This window comes from Cariama cristata, unplaced genomic scaffold (assembly GCF_000690535.1).
Source record: "Cariama cristata isolate BGI_N322 unplaced genomic scaffold, ASM69053v1 scaffold4718, whole genome shotgun sequence".
Taxonomy (NCBI): domain Eukaryota; kingdom Metazoa; phylum Chordata; class Aves; order Cariamiformes; family Cariamidae; genus Cariama; species Cariama cristata.
Genome location: NW_009631583.1, coordinates 2,940 through 29,392, shown reverse-complemented (window position 1 = coordinate 29,392; position 26,453 = coordinate 2,940). Strand labels below are relative to the sequence as shown.

The following is a 26,453-nucleotide window of genomic DNA, read 5'->3' as shown; positions in this document are numbered from 1 at the left end:
ACGTCTACTGATCTGATAGAGGTAAGGCTGCTGCAGTGTCATGTCCCCATTTCCGCAGTGGTGAAGGTAGGCGTGCATTCCCAGTAGGAACAAGCGCACACAGGTCAACACAGAAAGTACCCATATGAACAGGAACAGCACCAGTGACCTGATTCTGTTCCCCCCGTCTGCCTGGTGAGGATGAAAGCCTGTTAGTGGCATAAATATATACATATATGCACAAGCCTGTAAAACATGGATCTCTCCAGCGACTGGCGTTAGGTGCTCAGCTATCTGGTAGGTGGTTCTTGGAGGCTCTTAGATCCTCTGATCTCTCCAGTATCTGCCACAGACTTATGACCTTTATGATACCTAACTCAAACTCTAATCGCTAAATTTTCCTCCAAAAGCATCTTCATCATCTCCTTGTAGGTGTTTGGGTGGTGTTATTGGGTCTTCTCAGTGTCTTATCTTCTCCAGGCTGAACAATTGCTGTTTCCTCAGCCTGTCCTCATAGGTTAAGTGCTCCAGCATGCTGACCATCCTTGTAGTCCTCTACAGAGCTCACTTCAATTTATCTTTCATATTCTGTGTCTTTCATACTCTGTGATTCTCAACAGTTCTCTGATTCTGGAGGAGTCCCAAAATTGGACCCAGTACCTAGAAGAGGTCTAACAAGTGCTGAATAGAGGAGGATAATCACTTCCCTCTGCTAGCTGGGCTCCTGTTCATAGAGCCCAGGATGTTACTGGCCACCTTTGCTGCCAGAGCGTGCTGCTGGATCATGTTCAGTTTGTGACCTCAAAACCCGCACAGAACTTTCCAGCAGAGCAGCTCCCCAGCCAGGCAGTCCCCAGCCTGGATTGCTGCTAGAATCTCTTCCTTCCCATGGGCCTGACTTTGGATTTGTCTTTTGAATTTCATACAGTTCCTGCTAGCCCATTCTTCCAGCCAGTCTGGGTCCTGTGGGATGGCGGCCCTTGCCCTCAAGGATGTCACCTGGGCCACCCTGTTTGGCATCATCTGCAAACTCAACAAGAGTACATGCGCTCTGGCACCTCTCCCAGATCATTGATAGACATGTTGAGCAGGACATGTCCCAGGACAGTTTCCAGCAGTAGTCCACTTGCTATTGGCCTCCACGTAGAATTTGACTCATTATCCGCTGCCCTCCAAGCCTGATCATCCGGCCAGCTACTTGCCCATCTGGTTGTTTGTCCATGCAGACTGTGACATCCCCAGAGGGATACTGGAATGTTGTGGGGAAATAATAAGTAAAAAACCTTGCTTCAGTTGGGATGAATGATACCTACAAATTCAGTCATCTTGTCACAGACGACGATCGAACTGGTCATGTGTAATTTAGCCTCGGTAGATCTGTACTGACGGATCCCAGTCACCTTTTCTTTCATGTACGCAGGAATGTGCACCAAGATTTGCTACATGATTTTCCTGGGAACCAAAGTGGGGCTGACTGACCTGTATTTCCTTGGATTTCCCTTTTGACCTTAATATATACTGTGGATTAATGCCAAAAAACCTGCATGCACCCACCTCCTCCCCTCCACCACCACCCAAATGAAAAAGCACAGTCAAACCAATTCATCTGTGAAATTTATTTCCTTGGCTTTTACTGATATTAGACCTAGTATTTAACAAATATTTTATGAATTTGTACAATAAAAATTGACAACTTCATAGGAATTGAGAGACACAGGATACACCGAAGGTCAAGACCCTGGAAAATGAGAGTGCCAGGTTTTTGTTGCTTTGTTTTTAACTTAATCGGAGAAATGGTAGAGCCTTCAGCTGAAACTGTACAAAGCATCAGGCAAATGCCTTGATTGCAAAACACAGAACAGTCAATTTTGGCAGTTAAAAGCAACTGAAAAGAGGCTCTCGAGGGAACTGTTGGACTGGTTTAACAGATGATGTTATGAGTTCTGTTCTTAGTATAAAAGTTTTACTACAAACATTTGAAAAAAGGAAATAGTGAGTTGCACAAGTACCATTTTATGTTGGTATTTTGGGGACTGAGCAGTGTTTTTTGTAGTTCAAAATTTTTTTTATTCTCTCTGGTTTAAAAAAAATGTTTATAGCATAGTAGGATTGAACTGAAATTTTATGAGAATTAAAGTGTAATACCTTGTTATCAGAAACCATTAGCATATGCCTATTGTGACCCTGAGGTGAGCTCTTGAGAAATTACATTGTTAGCCTCTGTTTTGTTTGAGGTTTTCTCTTTGGGGGTAATTTACTGCCCTTTAAAAGGGCAGATGACTACATAATTATATCCTACTAATCTTTATCTTTTCCAATTTCACTGGTGATTTCCCATGTGGAAGTTCCCCGTGTAAATGAGATCAACTTTAGTTTGACTATAAAAATCACTTTTTTATGACTGCAAGATATAGGTTAGTGGCGTTTGGGGGTTTTTTATTTACCCTTGATATAGCCTGTTCTATCTTATCTCATTTTCAATTTATTTCCATAGCTTTAATTACTTTCTCTTTAAAATAGTTTAAATCTTACGTACTGTTCAGTTCAGATTAATAGACTGTATATACCCAGAAGACTTCTGTCCTTTTTTAAATACAAGTACTGTCGTGTTCCAGTCATGTTCTACCAGTCCCACCTTGACAGATTTATTACTCGACCTTCAGTTTTTGTGCATCTGCCAGTTCTGGAGTGATTCTGATCTGGAATGGATTAGGATTCTGGAAGTTTGGCTGTCTAATTAGTTTTACTTGTCTCCATAGTTTTCATTTGTGTGCATTTTGATCCTGACTTTGCTACATTCAATTTTCAGGTAAAATTTAAATTTTCTGCTTGGCTTAATTTTCTAAAATACAGTATTCCCCCCAACTCTCATTTCTCTTTTTTCCCCTTTTTTTTTTTTTCCTCCTGCTATTCCTAATATGGCTTATAAGATCATTCAACATGGGCTTCAGACCTTCACTTCAAGGTTGTCTATTTAGCCAGTGATACAAATTCCAGAGGGCTTTATCACCCTTAACTTAGATATTGTAGGTTTCTTTATGAGCTCATTCATTCAGGGGATTGGAATAATTTCTCTAGTTTACTTTCTGAAATAGTGGGTTTTTTTTTTTACAGACCTAGTTTTGATCACTTAAATTAAGCTTAGTTTCTGTCAACAGATTCTTTTTGATGTTTAATTACTGATGGTGTTTTAAATAACCTCATAGATAATTCAGTGGCTGTTTAGTGAGGAATTCTGGTATCTGTCACATCTTGGAAAACTTTAGGTCTTGCTAATATTAGTGCTCTTATTAGAGAAATCTTCCTTTAGAGAGTAATCTGGCTCTGCAAGTATATCAGACTCAGTTTTGCTGTTTGAGAGATTTGTCTTTTCCAAAGAGATTTTTGATCCCAGGACAGTTCTGCTTTATCTGCATGCATCTGTCCTAATATAAAATACGGCATCGTTTTCTTACAATGCTATCTACACATCTTTTCCTGTATTTTTTACCTTTCCTGAGACATGAGAGCTGGGAGCTTTGGATTGCTCACCTGGAATGGCTGGAGCAGAGGACAGGGGGATTTGGGCCCTCTGAAGTAAGGGGGTGGAGGGACTCCAGGGCAGGAGACCCAGGAGACATCCTTCTGTCCACGTGCTCATCGCTAGGAGCAAGGCATGGGACTGCAAATACCTGCAAAAGTGCCCTCCTCCCTGCCGCCTTCTGGGACCACCCTCCCTACCTTTCTTTTTCCATATGTACCTGAGATTGCTGAATATCTTGCTCGATCCTCTTTTTGGTTTCAGAAATATATTTAGCCCCACATAGCTGATAAAAAAGCATACTTGGTCCCATCACAAACATATTTCTTGTGTAAGGACAAAAGTTCCTATTCTAGCTCTTCAGTGCGCGCAGCATCTCTGATATAAAATTCCATCGGCTTTCCTCTTCCCCATCCGCTCAGCTGCATGGCTTGTGTGTTTTAGCCTTGGAGATGGAGGTCATTGCACCCCAGTTTCTGGCTACTTTACTTCTGATGCTCTCTTCTAATGCTGCATTACTTAAATTCAACATGCCGTTGACGTGCACCGGATTTACCAGGAGTTTTGCCAGTTTTGACTTTGTGATTCTTACAACATTTTTTAATTCTAGGAGACTTCTTGGAGGATTTCATATAGTTGTATTTTGAAGACGTAAACTTGAAGTTGTACTGTTCTGTAACTTTTGTAATGCCTCCTAGCTTCTGCTTTCTTGCTGTCACAGTTAATGCACTGGCAGAATCTTTTCTCAAGACTGGGTGAGATGGGATGGAGGAAACGGGAAGATTTATATTATAGCATGTTTAAATATGTTAATTTATAAATTTTATCTTGATAGCAAGTGATAAGAAATTGTTCAGAATAAAACAAAAAAATTTCTTGGGGTTTAAATGGATTGAAGTAATTTTTTTTCTTTTCTATAGTAAGCATGTATTTACTGTAGGGTTTTATTATATTTTCTTACAGATATTTTCTCTCAAATATCAGATTCAAATGGACTAATGATATTTACAAAGTTTGATCAGTTTTTGAAAGAAGTTCTAAAACTTCCAACAGCTGTGTTTGAGGGGCCTTCCTTTGGATACACAGAGCATTCTGTACGGACCTGTTTCCCACAACAAGTAAGAGTTAACAAACCAGGATTTTTGTATTGCTTGTTAATACAGTGCTTTCTTCTAAAGTCCACCGACTGCGTTGGTTGTGGTTTGTATGGGGTTTGGAGGAAGGGGATTTGGTAATGTACACTACAGAACCTAAGCAATTTTAAGAAGACAGTCTGAATAATTTAAAATAGTAAGTCTGGATTTTAGACGATTAAAGGATTGTGCACAATTTTAGTTTGTTCCCCCTCCTCGAAGGAATGCTTCTGTTGCCTATCAGAAGAACAGCAAGGATGACCTATTTCTTTTCTGAAACATGAAACGCAGCGGGTTTTATTATCTTTCCCTTGATGTTTGGGGTTTTTTTAGGCTTTCTCAGTGTGTTAGGAGTATTAGTTTCAACAAATTACTTGCAGGTTTGGTTGGGTCTGTACGAAATAAAGACATTGTGTACACATAGTTTATTTTTAAATCAATTTCCCTGTTGTGCTTATTGGTATAGCTGTTTTGGAAAAAACATTTCCATTACATGTAACATTTGGAGTAGATGTAGTAATGATCTTAAAAGAGCTTTTTATTTCTTTATGCATTTTAGTTGTAATTTCATTGTTCCAAGGATTTGTTTCTAATTTGAGATAATGTAAATAGTATAAATAATCCTTAAATCAACTATAAACCTGAACCTTGATAATCTTAGGCCTAAAATTAAATGTTTAGACTCTGGTCATGATTATGTTCTGGAAGAAATATTTCTGAAGCATTTAGATTTAGAATTTATAGTCACTTTTGCTAAATTTAAGTTAATTAGCAATTAGTGTATTTGAAATACAACACAGTAGGAAACAGCCTTTGATTTAGGAATTGAGAGCTCCAGCTCATCTGTGAGTTACTGGGGACACAGTTTTGTTTTACTAATAGGGTAATTAGTAAATACTTTTTTACTGTTTCCATACTGGCTGAGGCATTTGTGGGCCACGCTTGTTCCTGAGGACATGCCACCCTTTCTGTCAGGTCAGTGCAAGCCGCTTATGCACATAGGGAAACTGGTCCGATGAAATCAAGTTTCATGTAAGTGGCCCTGCTCTCGAATGTAAAACTGCAGCCTTGCTATGGAGCTATAGAAGTCAGACATCAGATTCTAAGCTTTACATGCTCTTTCCGTTGTCTGCAAAGGGAATGGGGATGGGGGTTTTTGTTTGGAAGCCTACACTCTGGAAGTGACTATTTCTCTTTTACCCATAAAGAGATGCAAATCTTGCCGTGATAGCCAGGTGAGGTATAGTAACTGCCCATGAATACGGGCCAGCAGTGTGCCCAGGTGGCCAAGAAGGCCAGTGGCATCCTGACCTGTGTCAGAAACAGCGTGGCCAGCAGGACCAGGGCAGTGATTGTCCCCCTGTACTCGGCACTGGTGAGGCCGCACCTCGAGTGCTCTGTCCAGTTCTGGGCCCCTCACCACAAGAAAGACCTTGAGGTGCTGGAGCGAGTGCAGAGAAGGGCAACGAAGGTGGTGAAGGGTCTGGAGCGGCTGAGGGAGCTGGGGGGGTTTGGTCTGGAGAAGAGGAGGCTGAGGGGAGACCTGATCGCTCTCTACAACGACCTGAAAAGAGGGGGTAGCCAGGTGGGGGTTGGTCCCTTCTCCCACGTAACAAGTGATAGGACAAGAGCAAAGGTCTCAAGGTGTGCCAGGGGAGGTTTAGATTGGATATTGGGAAGAATTTCTTCACCCAGAGGGTGGTCAGGCACTGGCACAGGCTGCCCAGGGACGTGGTGGAGTCCCCATCCCTGGAGGTATTTAAAAGCCGTGTAGATGTGGTGCTGAGGGCCATGGGTTAGTGGTGGGCTTGGCAGTGCCAGGTTAACGGTTGGGCTCCGTGATCTTAAGGGCCTTTTCCAACCTAAACGGTTCTGTGATTCTGATTTGCACATGGCTTGCCTGCGGCATGTCTTAACACTCTTTAACTTTGGCTCCCATGAACAATAAAGCTAGTTCTTCATATTGATTCACTTGTAGAAATTCCTTTGCTCTAATTTTATTCAGCAAAACAAAATCCCTAGTGTAAGGCCAGGCTTGTAGAGTGGTAGTGTTTTTTTAATTAATCCAGATATACATTGTACCCCAAGACAGTTCTTTAATTTATTTGAAAACATTGACTCAAACAGGTCCTGGGAAGTAGATGGATAATCTGTTTTTAGATTTAATTCCATTTTCTTATGCCTCACAGATCTGAAAATAAGCTTCCCAGAGGTATTTCTGCGATATTCTCCTTTTGCAGCCTATCATTTTGCTGAAATTCTCTCCAGGTGGCATTGGTAAAGCTGTGGGGTTTCAGACTTTGGCATTTACATGAGGGGCATATAAGCTACGTCTGTTGTAGTTAACTAAACAGTGCCTTAAGCTGTTCTGTGGTCCTAAGACCAACCGGAATGGTCTAACCACATCCATGCTATTAAACTCTCTCATTCCCTCAAGCAGGGTGGTTACATGGAAACTGTTTATTGAAAATTATTCCTAGCTGATATTAACACCTGATCTGGATGCTGGAATCATTTGGGAGAGTGAGTGGTTAAACCTGGCACAGGTTTGATAACATAAAAGCGTGCACGATTGAGTTTTAGTGCCAGGAACATTCCCTAGTGTTACTTAAACTACCAAAAGATAAATCCTTCCTGGCCAGCTGTGGTTCCTGGCTACCCATGGAGGTCCTGGTTCTGGAAGCCACTTCTTTCAGGTGCCAAAGGCTAATAATTTACTGCTATCTGAGTGGTGAAAGGGCAGACAGGCAAAGAAGTGTCAGTGATTGTATGCACTCCACAACTTTGTTCCATTTCTTGGGTCACAGATGAAAGAATTCAAACCTGTTGCCCATGCAAAATGGAGTTTATTAGGATGCTTTTGACAAAAGCTGCATTCTTTGTGATGGCTTCCAGATGTACAAAGAGCTTCCGGTAATAATTTACTGTTCTAGGTCAAGTGGGGGCTTCTGCAGATGTAAGCTATCGTGTCGTACTTTTCTTAAGACTCCTGTTCACTTTGCTACAATCCATCTACTTGTCAGTGATGTTGTATCACCATGACATGCCCTGCCTTAGAATCTTTCTGTGTTTACGGCACAGCCTGTCCTGTCATTGCAGAGGTGTGTCCACTTATATCTCATTTACAGAGTAGTGTAATTGTTGTGTTTCTACTGGGCTCAGAAGTTTACTTCAGAGACTTGGGGGCCAGGAGCTTGACTTCTGTACAGTCAAGCTGCACATTATTGTGTTGAAACTCAGCAGCACAAACTCTACAAGGAGGCCTGGATAGGCGTTGATCTGTGCATACCTTGCATGAAAGCTTTGCTAAAGCCTTGGCTGACTCAGGCTTAGTGGATGGTATGGCTGATAGCTGAACTGACTGCACGAGCTTAACAGTGTCAGAAGGATGGTCAGGATGTACAGTCTTGTTAAAACGAGTAATAAAGATGTACTTATTAAGGACAGGATGGTCTTGTGTGTAAAGGATGGTGTAAGGATGCTCTGATAGAGTTGCAGTTTAAGCAGGAGGTGCAGGACAGAGGTACAGGTGGGGTCTAACACACAGCTGCTTAGATCAGTATAATGTCCTTTGATCACTGCAGAGTTCAAAATTGCTTGCCTTTGTGTGGGCTCGGGGGATGTGGTTTTGTGCCAGTATTTTGTGGGGAAATATATGCATTAACATCTTGTTGAAACAAGCACGTTGGCCATGTAACAGTAAGACTGGCGGAGTTTTTGCTGTTGAAGCAAGCCTATGCCATTCTTTTATATGTAAGAATAGCATTGCTATAACCTGCCAGTGCACCCACCCGCAAGAAGGTCTGAGACTACAGAGCTATTAAGACAAGTAGGTATGCGAACAGCAATTGGTAAAAACAATTATTAAAATAGAACAGAGAGTAAGCAGGTGATTACAGAGAGCATCTCTGCAGAATTGTCTTTGTTCTCCTGGGGATCATTTGACCGTCATGACTGGCTGTGCTTTCACATTTACTGATTTTCAGTTTATGTTCTTGGAGTTTGGAACCTGCTGGCAGGTTATTTGGTGGTGGTTGTGTCACAAGCAGTGACTGAGTGATATTTTTGTGTTTGCACCATGGTTGGGTTCTGAGCCCAGTAGGAACCGTTAGACCAGCTGCAAGAAAGGGCGTTACCTAGGCTCCTTCTCTGACACATTCACCGTTTCCAGGAGGAGACTGCTGTTTGCTTTCCTGTCAACTGAGCCGTTACTGAGACTGCCTGTGCCCGGACAGACAAGACGTCGCCGTGAGAATGCTGGGTGATTCGTGTGTCAGTGGCCTGCTAAGAATCCTGGGTGCGTGATGGAGACCCCGCCCCCAGCCTGTGTCCCTGCTGCCCCCTTGTGCAGCACAGGGGAGTTGCAGCGCTCCGTACATGGCTTTGGCGACTCATAAGGTTCTCACTGCTTAAAGGGAACCCGTGTTTTTTTTTTCTTTGAAACATCCTTGTCTATAGCAGAAAGAAGCTCTCCTGCTAGGTTTAGGTGGTTCTGCCACTGTGCATATCATGTATCACTGTCTAAGCAGAGTGTCATACAATCATGGGTTGGAAGGGACCTTAAAGCCCACCCAGTTCCAACCCCCTGCCATGGGCAGGGACCCCTCCCACCACACCAGTTTGCTCAGGGCCCCATCCAACCTGGCCTTGAACACTTCTAGGGATGGGGCAGCCACAGCTTTTCCGGGCACCCTCTGCCACTGCCTCACCACCCTCATCATAAAAAAATTTCTTCCTCATGTCCAATCTAAACCTGTACTCTTTCAGTTACAAACCATTGCCCCTTGTTCTGTCGCTGCAGGCCCTGGTAAAAAGTCTTTCTCTGTCTTTTTTTATAAGCCCCCTTTATATATTGAAAGGCTACAGTAAGGTCTCCCTGGAGCCTTCTCTTCTCCAGGCTGAACAACCCCAACTTTCTCGATAAGAGAGGTGTTTCAGCCCTCTGACAATTGTTGTAGCCCTCCTCTGGACCCACTCCAACAGGTCCCTGTCTTTCTTGTACACTGGGCTCCAAAGCTGGACGCTGTATTCCAGGTGGGGTCTCAGGAGAGTGGAGGAGGAATATCCCCATCCCTTCACCTGCTGGCCACGCTTCTTTTGATGCAACCCAGGATACGGTTGGCTGCGAGTGCTCATTGCTGGGTCATGTCCAATTTTTTTGTCCACCAGTACCCCCAAGTCCTTCACCGCAGGGCTGCTCTCAATCCCTTCGTCCACCAGCCTGTCCCCTATTGGCGATTGCCCTGGCCTAGGTGCAGGACCTTGCACTTGACTTTGTTGAACTTCATGAATGTTCATACTGGCCCCCTCCTACGGCCTGTCAAGGTCCCTCTGGATGGTGTCCCTTCCCTCTGACACGTCAACTGCACTACTCAGCTTGCTGTCGTCTGCAAACTTGCTAAGGGTGTGCTCAATCTCACTGTCTGTGTCATTGATGAAGATAGTAAATAGTTATGGTCCCAGTACAGACCCTTGAGGGACACCACTTGTTACTGGTTTCTACTTGAGCGTTGAGCCATTGACTCTAACTCTTTGGACATGGCCACCCAGCCAATTCCCTATCCATCTAACAGTCCATCCATCAAACTCATATCTCTCCAATTTAGTGGCCAGAATGTTGTGGTGGCCCATATCAAAGGCCTTGCAGAATAATCACCTCCCTATTTTCCATATGTTTCCACATGTTTTCCAGGAGGATCTGCTCCATGATCTTAACAGGCATGGAGGTGAGGCAGGCCAGTAGTTCCTAGGGTCCTCCTTTTTACACTTTTTGAAAATGGGTGTGATGTCTGATGGATCCTGAGTCTTGTCTCCAGAAAACTTGTCTGTCTGTGAGCAGTATTTATTATTTGGAGTAACCTTCATACTCTTGTATAGGAAACAGTATGAGAGATGAGAGCCAAGGTGTAATTCGGAACCTTGGAGGCATTTTTATAAAGTTGTACGATACCTATACAAGTAAGCAACTAGGTGATTACGCTCAGATTTGAAACATACAATCTGCATATCAATTACAAACGATGCTGCCATTTAACATCATTAGCACAATGGTTCCTGATTACACAAGCAGCCCTTTCTGGTCTCAGATGTCACATACCACAATCGGTTAATTCCCAGTTAAAAACGGTGGTTCTCCATCTCTCAGAAGGCTTGGTTCAGCATATTTAGTGTGTTTCATGGCCTTAGCAAGATGTGTGTTTGTGAAAAGATTTTGGATGTCTTCCTCCAAGGAGAGAGGAAGGCAGGTTGACTGTGTGTGGTCACTAATAGCCCAAAGGATGACCTGGCTTCAAGGAGGAGGGAAGGCTAGGATCGCCAGGCAGGATCCAGGCGTTCGTGCTTGTCCAGGTAGTGTGTCTAAGGTTGTATCTGGCAAAGGACATTCTTGGACTCTCTTGTAGCAGCAGCTAACGGTTCAGGAAAAGCTTTTCATTTACTAAGCAGATAGAATGGAACAAGGATAACTTATAAAAATTGGAAGAAGTCAGGTTAAATATTTTTTAGAATTTTCCTTAATGGTAACTGGGATAGATAATTGTAATTCCATATTATCTCTCCAGGGTAGTTAGCTGCAGAGGTATTAGATGTATGTATTTGCCACTAATCATGAAAATATTGATTCTTTAAATATAAACCTTCTCTTTAATTAAAAAAAAACAAACAAACAAGAAAACAAAACAGAAAAAACCCAAACAACCTACAACCAAAAGAAACCCCAAACAAAAAAACACCTTAATTTTTGGCATGATAGTTGCAAGTGAAAGCTACGTTTAGTTCACAGCTCCTAGAAAACCAGCCTGGCTTTTTCTCTAGCTCTGCTTAGCCTCCCTGTTGCGGATGCTTTTTGGAGTAACGCTGCCATATGCTAAGGTGAGAAAAACGTGCCATCTGACCAGCTGGCCGTCTGCCTGTGGGAAGTTCTTAAGCATCTAGCTTATTGTATGCAAAAGCCAACATATTCTTTCTTTGTATCCGTAATATTCTTAGCTGTTTTTCTTACCAGTTATCTCCATCTGTTTGTATTTGCAGCAGATATTTTCTCTTGCTCACTTGAATTTGAAGCCTTAGAAAATATTACTCTTAACATGCCTGACTTCCTTCTCCTAATGATTTCAATTTCATTTTTATTGACAGTCATTTAAAATCTTAGCCTAGTTCCCCCCTTGCCTATTCTTTTTCTTATTTTGCCTTTAAAAAAAAATCATTTACTGTATGGATCGTGTATGAATATTAGTTGTAATTACTGTTATGTGTGTCTACTTTTTTCAGTGCTGTCTGTACATTTGAAATTCCGTTTTCTACATTGTTAAATAACCTCCACTCACATTTGTCAAATTCCTCTTCAAAATAAGAATCTTCAACTGCAACTCAGGAACCAATGCTGACTGACTAGTCCTCTATTTCTTGGGGTTTTCTGTTCATCTGTTTATCATTTATTTTTGTATGATTATATCATGTCTAATTCCTTCTTTGTGGTGTTACTGTTTGCCTAACATAGACTGAAACTCCCTGAGCAAAGAAGTTGTGATTTTTATCTCCTTATAGCATATGTAATGTTCCTGGTAGACAGAAGTTGAGTCAGAGAGAGATTTTAACACTGAAGTAGTTTTTGGTATATAAAATCGAAATTTTTCTTATAATTAAATTCTATTTCTCTTTTCTTTGCAGAAAAAGATCATGCTAAACATGTTTTTAGACACTTTGATGGCTGATCCACCTCCTCAGTGCCTTGTGTGGCTGCCTCTCATGCACAGACTTGCCCATGTTGAAAATGGTAAATGGAGTATTTTCTTATTTGAAATATGTGGTCAGAGCAGGGTTTCTGTTCAACATTTGTAAATATGCTGTCCTTTCTCACATAACAAAGCACTTAATGCCTTCATCATTCCCACTTCAACGATCTTAGTCCCAGAACGTTTAAGCCCAGACTTTTGTTGGAGTGAAAAGTATCCTGCGCTTCTGGGATGAAGACTGATTCTTCATGAAATCGTCAGCAACAATGCAAAACAAGATTAATTTTAGAGTTCTAGCATGGCTAGTAGTGGAGGATGAAAATACAAGCAGCAGAAAAACAGTATTCTCTAAATGTTCATACTTATTCTGAAACTTTTTAAAAACTTCACTTGAACTATGCTTTAACATATGCTTTCGAGTGCTAACTCCCAAAGATTTTGGTACCCATTCAAATGTCTGTCTTGAGCAGCATTTCAGCACATGAGTCACTTCACTGCTCGCTATGAGAGGTAAATGCTGAGCTCCTCTCACTTCCAGACCTTTTCTTAGCTAAAATTTCCTGGATTTACTGCCTATGGAAAGTATTTAAGGAGCAATAAGGGATGGAAAACTGAAGATTAACAGTGAGAAAGAGTGATGAAAGAGTCATCTAGCTGAGAGGGCTTTATGGAGTTCAGGGAAGCAAAAAGGTTTCCTGAGGAAGGTTATGCAAGTGTATTGAAACTATTTGTTGTTTTTAGTGGCCAAAAAGGTGGTGTGTTTAATTTCTTGTGCAGTTGCACACAGTACATGTGTATGATGTTTTGTATGTGAATTCTAGGAAGGAAAAAAAAACTTTTTTTTTTCTTCACCCATAAACTAAACTTCATCCTTTGTTTCCTTCCCCACAGAGTAAAATCATGTTATCATCCTTCAAAACCCCTGCCCTACTAGTTGTTACCTCTTCTTCCGCTTAATGCATTTATAGTCATTTCAAGGTGTATAGACTTCTTCCTTTTAAGACACAGGTAGATAAACTCTAGACTCTTGTTTTTCCTAGTTGTTGCCAGGCATAGCTTGGCAGTCTGTCTCTAGGTAAGTTTTCATGATTTATATTCCTTTCTCCGTTTCTTGACATTTATGCCTGTGACATGGTTAAGTATTGTTGTGATTTTGATATGCTGGGTTTTGGCATTTGTTTCATTGTCTTCTCTTGATCCTCTTTCAAAGCTTATCTGGTTGTGAATTTAATCAGCATTTCTTCAGCAGTGAACAAGATTTGTATTGCAATGCTCAATGGGCCTTTTCTTTATTGCAACAGAAGAGAAGGTGAATTTCCCAATTGCTCTGTATGTTTACAGACATTTCATGGTAACTGTGGGTCTCATTAAAAAAGTGATTTTTTAAAAAAAAATAACTTGGAGGGGAGCAGTTTCATGGAGACAAATCTTACGGGAAAACTTACCAAAAAGGAGAGGAGGTTGATCTATTAAAATATTAGGTAAACTACAGTACTGCAGTGTCTTTCCCATCCTTATGTGACAGGTTGCAGTAATAGAAGGGTGGCAGTTACTTCTTGCTTTCTTCTTCTTCCTTTATCCTTGTACTTGAAGAAAAGCACATAGGGTGGAATAAACACTGTAAGGAAACAGGCAGTAAAATCGTATATATGAATTACAGGTCAGAATAAAATTGCACAGAGCTTAGGCAAGGGTAAAATGTTTAAACGTAATGTTTGGACAGAAGTGAAATGGTGGAAAGATCTGGAGATAATCCATAGTCTGATCTTTTTTCTGCTTGAAAGTGCCTGGAGGAAATTGCTAGATACCCAGAATAATATCATCCTTACAGATTAGTGCATGCATTCTTATATTACACGACAGCTCCTGTTGCCCTCATTGTGCGATATGGCTGCTCTATAACGTGCAGATCCCAGTCCAACCATCTTCATCGGGAGCAGTTGCATAGGTGTCCCTTTTGCCTGCCGACACTTTCTTCCAAGCAGCAAGAGGTTCTCCTCATTCATCTTTTCTGCCAACCAGTCCACAGAATTAATCCTGTGTTACACATAGGAGTCTTGTTACACATAGGTTTAGCATTCAGATAACTTGATAGGGTAACTTTTGATGTTTATGACATGAAAATTATGTTTCTAATTCTTATCAGCCTCTTCTACAACTACCTCCCTCGCTGCTTGCTGTGTTATGTTACCATTGATAATTTGTGCCAGTGTTCTTGCCCTCTAAGTTACTACAGTTTCTTTTTCCTCAAACTTTTATTCTGTTGCAAGTGGTATTTTTGCTCCAGAGTCAGGCAGCAGTTCCTCTGCTTAAAAGTGCTGATGAGAAATCGTTGCAGCTGATGTACAGAGGTATGTGGCAAGCCACTGCAGGCTTAGCAGGTCGTGGAGATCAAGGCTGTAGTCGTGTATCCTGACACATACAAAATGATTCTCCCAGTGCAGATTCATGAGAATGTGAGGTCTTAAAAATAACTTTGCTTCTTTCTTCATGACCCTTACAAAGTTCGGCACTGGGAAGTGCAGAGTCCAGCACCTGGGTAGGAATAACCCCATGTACCAGTACACACTGACTGGAAAACAATTTGACAGAAAAGGACCTGGGGGTCCTGGTGGACACCAAGTTGCACATGAGCCAGCAATGCCATCTTGAAGCAAAAAAGACCAACAGTGTCCTGGGCTGCGTTAGGAAGAGCATAGCTAGCAGGTCGAGGGAGATGTTTATTCCCCTCTGTTCAGCACTGGTGAGACCAAATCTGGAATACTGTGTCCAGTGCTGGGGTCTCCAGTACAAGGGAGATGTGGACTTACTGGAGTGAATCCAGCAAAGGGCTGCAAAGATGATTAAGGGACTGCAGCATGTGTGGTAAGAGGACAGGCTGGGAGAGGTGGGACTGCTTAGCCTCGAGAGGAGAAGCCTCAGGGGGTACCTTATCGCTGTGTGTGAACAACTGGTAGGAAGCAGTGAAGAAGATATAATGACCCTCTTCTCAATGGTATCCAGTGGGGGGACAAGAGGCAGTGGGCACAAATGGAAATACAGGAAATTCTGTTTAAACATAAGAAAAAAAATTTTTTTTATTGTGAGGGTGGTCAAAGTCTGCATCAGATTGCCCAGGCTGTGGCGTCTCCACCCATGGAGATATCCAGAACCCAGCTGGACAGTGGCCTGACCCTGCTTTGAGCAGATCTCCAGAGGTCCCTTCCATCCTCAGCTGGTCAGTGAGTTTGTGATACTAGGTATGATTGCAGTGAAAATCCCATTAAATCATTCCCTGAAGTTCTCCTCTTCCACCACAAGCCTGTAAACAGTGTTTATCTGATAAAACCGGGCTCGGTCCATAAAGATCCATCCTTTTAAGTTTGTGTCTTTGCTGTTACTCTCTTGAACGCTTTTCCTCATAGTATCCATTTAGTAGTTTGTTCTGGAGTCAGTTGTCGATTTCCATTGCAAGTTAGTTTTCTCTGGATTGCACCTTGTCAGAGTGTAGTGCTTTTCTTCCCTAACCCTTCCTCCCAAGCAGATGTTTGTCGTCTTCACAGCTTGTAAATATTCTCCTTAATTACTCTGGCAATCACTGCTGAGCTGCTTCAGAGGCACTTGAACACCTCAGTTGACAGCTTTAAAAAAAGAAAAATCCTGCAATTTCCTTGGTTGTCTTTTCAACTCTGGTATAAGCAAAAGGCAATTAAGCTCTGAACTGAGCTTGTTTTACTGGCAAAATAACATTTACAAGTAAAAAATAACATATCTTCTTTCTCAAGGCATCAAAGAAACTCCATGGATTGCTGGTATTGATCTAAACAAATAGGCCAGCACGTCGTTTTTGAGAGCCATCATCTCAATTTGCATGCTAATATGCAGCGTAATAACAGTATGCTCTTGTGCAGGCGTTCTAATCTGTTTAGTTATGCTTTTGTAGAAATAGGATCCTTTGTAAATGCAAGTGGAAGAAGTCTTCGGGCTATGGGTTTTTTCCTCTCCCATTTATAACAAAGGAAAAATATAGAAAAGAGTAACTAGCTTTTAAACTCGCCATGGCTGTTATCCTGAGCTTCTATTAGCGTTTGTAGAAATACTTTGCTAGCTTATAGACTCTCTAGGGTTAGGATTGTATCTTACCTGAAATACAACAATTTAAAAAACCCAAATGTGTGTGGCAGGGAGAATGCAGTTCCGGTTTAGGAGTTCCCAATTAAAAAGTTCCGTAACAGTTTTTAACCATGTCAGGTCATTCTTCAGTGAGGTATTATAACTCAAGCTTTGGCCACCTTCTGTGACAAATAAATCTTTAAGTTTCCCAGAAGATAATTTCAATAATTTCTGAATGGGATTGAGAATTTCTGCCTTTCCTAAAATGACAAAATTTGTGTTTAGCAGCTGCTAAGTAGCCTTAGCTGGGGTAAATCTTTTACTTTTCATAAGGAAAGATCGAGCCTTGCAGTGGAATTCATATTCAGTGTTCCTTTGAAAAAAGGGGAAAAGGGGGGGCCGAAGCTAAAAATTCCACTGAACGGCGATGATGATGCCATTTTTCTTTTGTTGTTGTTGTTTTTTCACGCTTTTGTGAAAAGAGGAAGGTAAAGGGGAAAAGGGGGGGCCGAAGCTAAAAATTCCACTGAACGGCGATGATGATGCCATTTTTCTTTTTTTGTTTTGTTTTTTTTCACACTTTTGTGAAAGGAGGAAGGTGATTTCCTAGGAAGATATGCCAGATCTGCTGAAGTTTTGACAGGGATGTGGAAGTACATGGACCATCTTTAAACTTCCCTCTACACCACCATTCCCTTTGTGGGAGGGTGAGTGGAGGTTGGCCAAGGTGACACTCCGTTGTTGCGGAGCTCCAACACCTCTCACTGCTCTGTGTCCGATCTCTCTCCCTTTCCCTCCCTTCCCCTCCTGGCTTCCCGATGGGCAGGTCAGTGGCTGGGCAGTTATTTTCAGTGTCTGAGTGGGCTGTGCTGCCATTTCTTTGCCTTTCCTGAAGCAGAATTGCCCTGTTTTCATACTTTTCTTTCTTTCTGGGCTTCCCCAGGTTTCTGTGAATTCTAGCTTCCATTAAGAAATGTAATATAAATTTACAGACATACTCAGAGTTATTTCAGGATTATCCTGATGGTGGTGAAGGAGTTCCAGTGTCAGAAACTCGTGCTTTTGATTCAGTCTGTCCTTTGCTGCTCAATGTATCGCTGACACCCACCAAGGAACTATCTTCCTTTTTTCCTTATTGTCATTTTGTGACAATGTTTTTATGATTACTCAGGAGCCAAAATTTTTTTCAGTTTTTGCTTTAGGGAATCTGGATGTTTTCATGGAGGTCTGCGTTGTCCTTGGGTTGTCAGTAGGTAAACAAAAGGCTTAATAAGAAAAAAGTAGTGTTAAAATTTTCTGTACCAGCAATCGGTGATTTCCTGCAGCGCCTGAGTTGTAAGTTGTCATTAAGGAAGACTCTTCTGATTGTGAACTCTTGCCCTTAAAGACCAGCTGTAAACTATTTAGATTCTCCAGATGATTGCTTTATCGAAAGGGAAAGGAAGCTAGAGACTGCTGTAGGCATCATTATAATTAGGAAGACTGATGCCCCTCTAAGAGGCAAAGTGTCACTTGTACATAGTAGTGATAACAAGTATCCGAAAGCACGTTTCAAAAAGAAGCCTCTGCAAAGATATTTCAGTCCATGCTACCCTGGTATGTTAATTCCTGTCTGTGGTAACTTGGGTAGCATAAGTCGGTAATTCTGTGTAGCATTTTTACAGAGAACAGGAAGATGTTAAGCTATAACTTAGGCTGGGTCTTGCAATACACTTGTCTTTTTCCGTGGCCTGGTTAGAGCCATCGTCTGATTTGGCACCTTGGAGTGTGTCCCACTGGTGATATTCTGGAAGTTTTTAAGCCCATCATTTCTTTTCTGGATACAAATTCTGTAGTGCATTTCAGTCTTACTCTGTTTTGCTGGTCCCTAAGCTTTGCAGTGGAATGTAGATTATTTTAAAAGGTTCTTCTACACAGGCTGCTGTATAGCAGATGCCAGATTGCTTCTGTTCATCGTAAGCTGCTGATGCCGTGGAAGTAGTCCATCAGGTCCACGTGGTCCATAGATCACAGGCTGTAAAGCAGTGTTCCACTGCAATGAGCGGAGCAGAATGTGTTTCCTCCCAGAGATTAGCTTTTGTGTAGAGATTTGGCAGCAGAATGCAGGACCAAAAAGTATTTGGGTGTATTCACAACTGTGAATTTAGATGAAGAAGGTCAGGTTCCTGCTTTAGTCATAGGGAGAGAATCCTACTCTGACTGTCACCTAAGTAGACTTCTATCCATGGATTTTAGCTAAGGACATGAATCTCCTGGAAGAGTTCTCTTTCCACTCACTCAAATAGTTTCCATGGAAAAATCTGAAAGTCAGAGTTGAAACCTGGAGCTTGGCATGTACGTTATACTAGACACAATTTTTATAGTAAAATTACATACAGCTTTATAAGGAATGTGGTATTTGGAGTAACAGGCTTTTTGTGGGTGGTTTTTTTTTTGAAATTATTTCATAGCTAACAGTATCATTTGTATGCATTTTACAATGGAGTAATAGAATTCAGAAGTTGTGGATGTACACATCAATATTGCTGGCCTGTGTCCACTAGCACAGAGCAAAGTCTTGTAGCAGTATGTCTTGTTTATAGATGCAGCTGTGAGTACCACATGTAAAAGAATAGTATAATAAAAGTTTGTATTTATAGTCATGGCAAGTTCTTCAAAGCATTTCTCCTCCAACATTAATTCTGTCTTAGCCACAATTTTGAACAGTGGGGTTTTTTCCAGGTTTTCCCTGAAACATTGTTATGTGAAAATGTTGAATTATTACATCTTCATCATGCTTTAGCTTTCTACTTTTATTATCTCCTCTTTGATTTCTTTTCTTGTATTTTGCAGCTGTCACATTTTCATTTTCCTTTACCTGCTAGTTTTTTTAATGTCTTTGGGAAGTTCTCCCATGCAGTTTAATAAAGGCTCTGTTCTTTTCCCCTGGTTAGTTCTATCTACATTTTGTTATTTATACTGTTCTTCCTACAGAAATACTGTCACCTGTAAGCAGACAGGTCAGATATGCTTCTCAGTTCCAGACCAGTCTCTGACCATTCAGTCCTGCATCTCTCAACTCTCTCATGTATCTTTAAAATTAGGGTAATTTGAAACATGTCCAAAATACGGATCCACAATTTTCCTCTAAAACTCTTCTACATAATTGCATTTTAACAGTCTGTCAGTTATATTACTGTCATATTTTGGAAGCCCTAATCATATACCCTTATGGGAAGGGCATTGTCCAGACAGAGCAAAGACTCTCTTTTGGCATCAGCAGTCAAAATATAAGATAAAAGATAAATACATGGAGCCAGGGCAGTATATGGAGATTTCAAGACAAGGAGGAAGATCGGATTTAGGGTTTGCAGCTCAAAGATTGGTGGTGGAGTGAAGATACCTAAATTTAGGTGGAAAACAGTAATAAGGGATTTGGACCAAACGTCTTTTGTGGAAATGAGAGAGGCAGAGGGATTTCTTAAGCCCAGAACTGAAGGAGAGGAACATCAGACAGTAAGCATGCATTCAGTAAGCTTAGAGACAAAAGGAACTTGGGGTTGGAGAAGAAAATATGGTAAAATTTTTTTTGTCCTTGGAATTTGAAAACCTAAATCGTGTGTATGTCTTGACGCTGGAGAGCAAGGGGAACAGACCAAAGAAAATAATAATAAAGAAGCTATGAGGAGTCTGAGGTAAATCACAAGGGGGCACAAGAAGATCTTTGAATAAATTAGGGATTTGTAGAAGAGAGCAAATGAGAAGTATCTGTGTGATAGGGGAGGGAAGAAGAGGAGAAAGGTCACATCACATGGTTCCGGTTTTCATTTGGAAGAATTTAACATGTCCTGATCAGAGAAGAAATGGGAATGAAAAGAGGAGATTTGAATAGTGACTTGAAGATTGATAATAGAAGAATTGAGTAGTGATGGCAAAAAGACTGTTAAGGCTTTAGTAGAGAGTTAAAAGTTACAGGAGAATAATTTTTGGAGGCTGGCAGAGTTGAAAGGAGAAGAGGACACAGCTTTGATGGGTGAGGTTAGTTTTGCAATGAGATTTCTTTTGGAGATACTCGGCAATGCAGGAGCCTGAGCAGAGCTAGTGATGCTGGGGTGGGTCCGATGGGATGGGAAGTAGAAGGATGTGTCCTGCAGCACCAGGCAGAATGCTTGGGAGGGAATTGAAATACAATTACAGTCACTGACTGTATCAGTTGAAGAAAAAAAAAAAGGACAGCACAAACTTGCTGAATAGTGATACGTGACCAGGAGTCAGAAAAAGGAGGAAAAGCCAGGCGGGAGAGTTGGATTCCTGGTCCAGTCTCTGTAGCTGCTTCCTTCTCCTGCCCTTTCCATAGGGAACTGGTCTGCTGACAGGGGGAAGGGAGGAAGGAGCCAGTTCTCTCTTTCAAGAAAGACCTGTAGGAAGTTTCAATCTGGAGTACTGGCAGCCAGAAAAGGGGATGGCTGAAGACTTGGAAGCAGTGAAAAGTGGAGAGAAACTTAAAACTCCCACTCCCATATGTGGCAGGGAGCTTGGGTAAAGGGACACCTTCAAAAGAGGTGGTGTCAACAACAAAAAACATTGAGATCACTGAGAAAGAGAAAATGAAGCATGAGTGTTTTGATTAGAACAAGTATTTCAGGGACAGGAAAGGAAGAGTAGGAAGGAGAGAGGAAAAATAGACTGGGACATGAGGTGGACTCTTGCAGTCCATAGCAGGAAGGGTCATGGTGGCTTGTGACTTGGAGTTGAGCACATCAGTGATGTAAAAACACTTTCAATTAACTGCTTCACAGCAACTTCAGTCTAGTTGGATTTATGCAGATGGGAGCATGGAAATTATCCCCCCATTATCCAGGAGGAAGTGGTTAGCCAAGGCCAACTGTATAGAGGTTCAACAAGGCCAAGCGCCGGGTCCTGCACTTGGATCACAACAGCCCCATGCAATGCTACAGGCTTGGGGACGAGTGGCTGGAAAGCTGCCCGGCAGAGAAGGATCTTGGGGTGTTGGTCAACAGCTGAACATGAGCCAGCTGTGTGCCCAGGTGGCCAAGAAGGCCAACAGCATCCTGGTCTGTATCAAAAATAGTGTGGCCAGCAGGACCAGGGCAGTGATCGTCCGTTTGTACTCTGCGCTGGTGAGGCTGCACCTTGAGTGCTGTGTTGAGTTCTGTGCCCCTCACCAAAAGAAGGACATTGAGCTGCTGGAGCAAGTCCAGAGGAGGGCAGCGAAGGTGATGAAGGGTCTGGAGAGGGCAACGAAGGTGATGAAGGGTCTGGAGAACAAATGTTATGAGGAGCAGCTGAGGGAGCTGGGGTGTTTAGTCTGGAGAAGAGGAGGCTGAGGGGAGACCTGGTTGCCCTCTACAACTACCTGAAAGGAGGGTGTAACGAGGTGGAGGTTGGGCTCTTCTCTCCGGTAACTAGTGAGAGGACAAGAGGAAACGGTCTCAAGTTGCACCAGGGGAGGTTCAGGCTGGACATTAGAAAGAACTTCTTCACTGTTAGAATCGTCCACCATTGGAACAGGCTGCCCAGGGAGGTGGTGGAGTCACCATCCCTGGAGGTGTTCAAAAAACGTTTAGACGTGGCACTTCAAGACATGGTTTAGTGGGCATGGTGGCATTGGGTAGACAGTTGGACTTGATGATCTTTGAGGTCTCTTCCAACCATAACGATTCTAAGATTCTGTGAAAGCGATCTGAACAGGAGAGAAGAGAAATGAGGTTTGCAACACTGTATTTTATGGCATTCAGAAATGAACAAAAAAAAATGGGAAAAGAGTGATTATCTACATTTGGTCTTAACATACCACTAGCCAGTAAGCCCAGAAGGGGAAGTCAGCAGGTTGGTACTGGGAGGAAGCATGCTGTTCCACTTCGTTTATTTGTTTCCTCTCCATCACTAAACTTTGTCACTTTCAGGAAAAGAAAAAACAAAACAAAACCACCGCAAACCACAACAAAACCCCACGGACAAACCAAAAAGTGCACTGGCTTCTGTCTTGATGGCCAGAAACCTTGCCCATGATCTAATAATCTCTGATACTGATTGTTCCAATCTTCGCTTTACCAATCATTTTGAGAGCATGCTTTTTGCAGTACGTAGTCACCATTATTATTTTGCCTGGTGTTTTATCTGAATGTTGTTATTGCTTTCCTAAATCAAGCATATCAGTTTCAAGTTTTTGATTCTTTGGTTCAGGACACTGTAATACTTTTGTCCCCTTTCCATCGATAGTAATCTCTTCTTAATGCACAGAGTCAGAGAAGGTAACAGACATTTTTGAAAAGGGGTGGAAGAAGAGACAAGATCAAGAGGCACGCAGAGGTAGGCAGAACATGCTGCGGTCAGCGGGTACCAGTATATTGCCTTTCATTAAGGCAGAGCCCCAGTGCTCTGGCTTAGCGGGAGACGGCAGCCCTGCTGCAGGCAGAAAGGATAGTGCGGGGAGGTGGGCAAAAAGAAAGCTTTGGGAACCTGTGACTTCACCTATCTCTCTTTCCAAAGGCAAAACTGAATGTATGTAAACATTCTTGAAAGATTTGCCTTACTGCTTCTTAAAATCCTATCAAAATGTTTCAGCCCCTCTTTGGACTTGAAGCTGGGGTGATATCAGTGTTTATCCTCAGGTTGAGAAAGTTTTTTCCTAATGTTCTAGCATGAGTTTTTTCTTATTGCAGTTTAAACCTTTAAGTACCTGTTTTTTGGCCCCTGGCTCTGGAGAATGTATTGCTATTTTTGTAAGTACCTCTTGCATATTTGATGATACCTTCTGACAGTCTGCTCCTAGCTAAGATGTCTACTAGATATTGTTCAGACAATTCTATTGCTTTCTCCTGTACATATAATTATCCCACATCTTCCATGAAATTTGATGCCCCAAATTGGACATTTTTGATAATTGTTTGATATGTTTATGAAAAATATTGACCAGTGCATGGCCTGGAATAAAGCCCTTTGCTCATTAGGTCTTTCCATTTTGACAACTAACTGCTCCCCGGTGTTTTTCCAATGAGATTCACACTAAAGTTACAGTCCTTTCATCTACTGCGTATTTCCCTCTGTCATGAGAATATCACGGAGACCAATTTTGTACGAATTACTGAAAGTAAAATGAAGAATTGATGCCATTTGATGCCTGTTTCCTATTTTCAAGGTCAATTACTCTGTCATGGAAAAACATTAGGTTGATTTGGCGTGGCTCATTTCTCTGTTGTTCTTCAGGTGCTTGCAGTACTTCGCTTTATTATTTGTTCCAGTATATATTCTACAAGTTAAAATAACATGAGAAGTCAGTAGTTATGTATGTATAATTTCACACCCTTCTAAGGATCATAATTACAATTCTTGTAATGTCCCTTTTAAATCCCCTGCTAGTTTTCTTTCATTCTGTTTTTGTAACTTTGTCTTTGAATATTTTAACCTTCATTAATAATTTGTCCCAGTTTTCACTTCTGTAGACTTCCTTTGAATTTTAGGTTACTGAGGAGCTCTTAAATTTTAGCCATGTTGGTCTTTTACTGCAATCTGCTCTTTTCTCTGCACTGAGATAGTTTATGCTTGTTTCTTTAGCATAACTTTTTTAGGGAACTGACAATTTTCCTATTTAAATGTTTCTTCTTGAAGCTTACATACTAATTCTCATGAGTTTACTGAAATGTGCTGCATTGAAGTCATGTTCTCTCCTCTGCTTCCTAAAAATTCACAGAATTACTCTGTTAGCATGTTAACTTAAGGTCGCTTGTCATCTTCTTTTTCAATCCACTTTTTTCTACTGTTTGATACAAATCTAGAAGTCTTTCTTTTCGTTGCTTTCTCTACCTTTTCTATTAAAAAAGTTAAGTCACCAAGTCCTCTACAGTCTGTTCCCACTGGGCATTCGTATATTGAAATTACTTACCACAATCAAGTCCTTTGCTTTATATAGTGTGGCTGTGTGCTGCAATAAAGTGTCATCCACCTGATCATCTTGACTTAATTATCCATTGCGTTCCTGACCAGGTCAATGCTCAAGTTGTCTTTGCTTTAATTGTTACCCATGTGTTTTCAACAGTTGCGGTGTATGCATCACTCTTGAGGTAGCAGGCACTTCTGCGCTCTTGAACTGGCCAAACCTTCTAGCAGCAGCTGTATTTCTCTATGTTAACTTTGTTGCAGTATTGCACCAAGTCTCAGTTAGAACAGCCAAGTTATAATTTTTGTCATAGATCAAAACTTCAGACTCTTTCCAATTATTGCTTTTGCATCATCTTTCAGTAGTTCGTAACAGACATATTGAAGAACTTCAGCTGACTGGCCAGCGAGCTGCTTTTTTTTCCTGTGGTCTTCTCCATGGCACAGTTATTTCTACCTGTCTGTAATTACCTGTGCTGTAGACCCACGGCAATGCTAAACCATGTGCACCTGTAATTCACCTTCGTCCTTCCATTCTAATTCCTGTGCCTCACCTTTTCAGATGCATTTGACATAGTAAGTTACCTCCTCTACCTCATTCTTACGTTCCTCTTGTTTATTCTGAAGACTTAAATGGAGCAAGTCTGTGATTGTTCATGGGTAGAAGAACAGGGAAAAAGCATTTATTTAGCCTGCTTTCGATGGTGACTCTGCATGTCGTACCTTATGTAACTTTCCCATTCTTGAGATGTTAAGATTTAGAGATATGTTGGGGATTTCTTCAGTTTAAGCTATAGAGGTACAAGAGGCATCTCACAGTCGGGGAAGAGCGAGGGAAGCTCCTCGGTGAGAGGTGATTCAGAGCGGAAGCCCATCGTGGTGCTCCGAATATGCCTCTTCTGTGAACAGCGCTCTCAGCCAACTCTAGGGCAAAGCGATCTCCTTAGGCAGAAGTTAACCTCTGTGAATATAGCCTTTCTGCTTTCCCTGTCCATTTGTATGTATTCTCAGTGTTGTTGGATTTCCACAGAGACTTTGGGGTCTGAGTGTATCTGGGGAGGGAGAAATCTGAAGAAGAAATATTGAACTTGTCAGATGGAACTGATACATTATCATCATATAGAGTTATGGTTCATCTTACCAAAATGACCTGCTCTGCACTCAAAATCCATGACCTGCCCAGAATAACGAGTTGGTTTAGTGGTTAAGAACCTGGGGTTTTTTGGAAGCTCCAATGAAATGTGATGGTCAAGGTTTTCTTAAACTTTGCTTACTACTTTTCTTTTTTCTCCCCCCCCAACCCTTTCCCCATCTCCACCAAGTCTTCCATCCCGTGGAATGTTCGTATTGCCGGTGTGAGAGCATGATGGGTTTCCGGTACCGATGCCAGCAGTGCCACAACTACCAGCTCTGTCAAAACTGTTTTTGGCGTGGCCATGCAAATGGTCCTCATAGCAACCAGCATCAGATGAAGGAGCATTCCTCTTGGGTAACTCACCTTTGTTTGTCATGCTGAAACAACCACCTCTGTACTAATTTAATCTGAAAGTTAAAGTTTTTGTGGTAGAACTGCACAATAGGACTTCTAAAGGTTTTCTAATAGCAAAAGTGTGTAAATAGGTAAACTGTACTGTTTTTATTACAAGTAATGTTGTTAATTTATTGATGATCTCATTGTATTCAGTGCTGTTTAAAGTGCACAAGACAGCACTGGCCTTCTCGAGGCGTTAACGTGGGTATTTTCGTCCCTTATTCACATCAATCCTATTTTTCTCATTTTCCTCTCTTCTAGTTTAAAAGACTTAAAGATTGCAATACCTTGCCTCCCCAGAAGGGTAAAGCAGTTATTGTGAATGCTCTGCTTGGAAAGGAACTTTATCCGAGTGGCATCTTTAAAGACAGTATTTCTTTAAGATAAAAATTCAGTTTTGTCATTGTCCTGACAACTGTAAATACAGGCATTGAAAACTCTTAACTAAAAAACCTTAAAGAAATTATATCAGAAATAACATTCAGTTAGATGATAATCACATCTCAAGAAATAATAGACAATTTTAGATATAAAAACCTATTTTATGGCAAAAGATTAAGCCCAACCTTTTACTTAGTCAAAGAGAA

General features: G+C 41.5%; 1 protein-coding gene across 1 annotated transcript in view; it reads left to right on the top strand.

Annotated features, from left to right (window-relative positions):
* DTNB (dystrobrevin, beta) overlaps nucleotides 1–25,824 on the top strand; it is a gene marked incomplete at its 3' end in the record, with an annotated part of 43,644 nt that extends 17,820 nt beyond the window's left edge. Inside the window, exons 5-7 of the mRNA XM_009706009.1 lie at nucleotides 4,463–4,617; nucleotides 12,301–12,406; nucleotides 25,658–25,824. Coding sequence (XP_009704311.1) covers nucleotides 4,463–4,617; nucleotides 12,301–12,406; nucleotides 25,658–25,824 — 428 coding nt within the window. The remainder of the gene's footprint in view (nucleotides 1–4,462; nucleotides 4,618–12,300; nucleotides 12,407–25,657) is intronic.
* Between the last annotated feature and the right edge of the window lie 629 nt (nucleotides 25,825–26,453).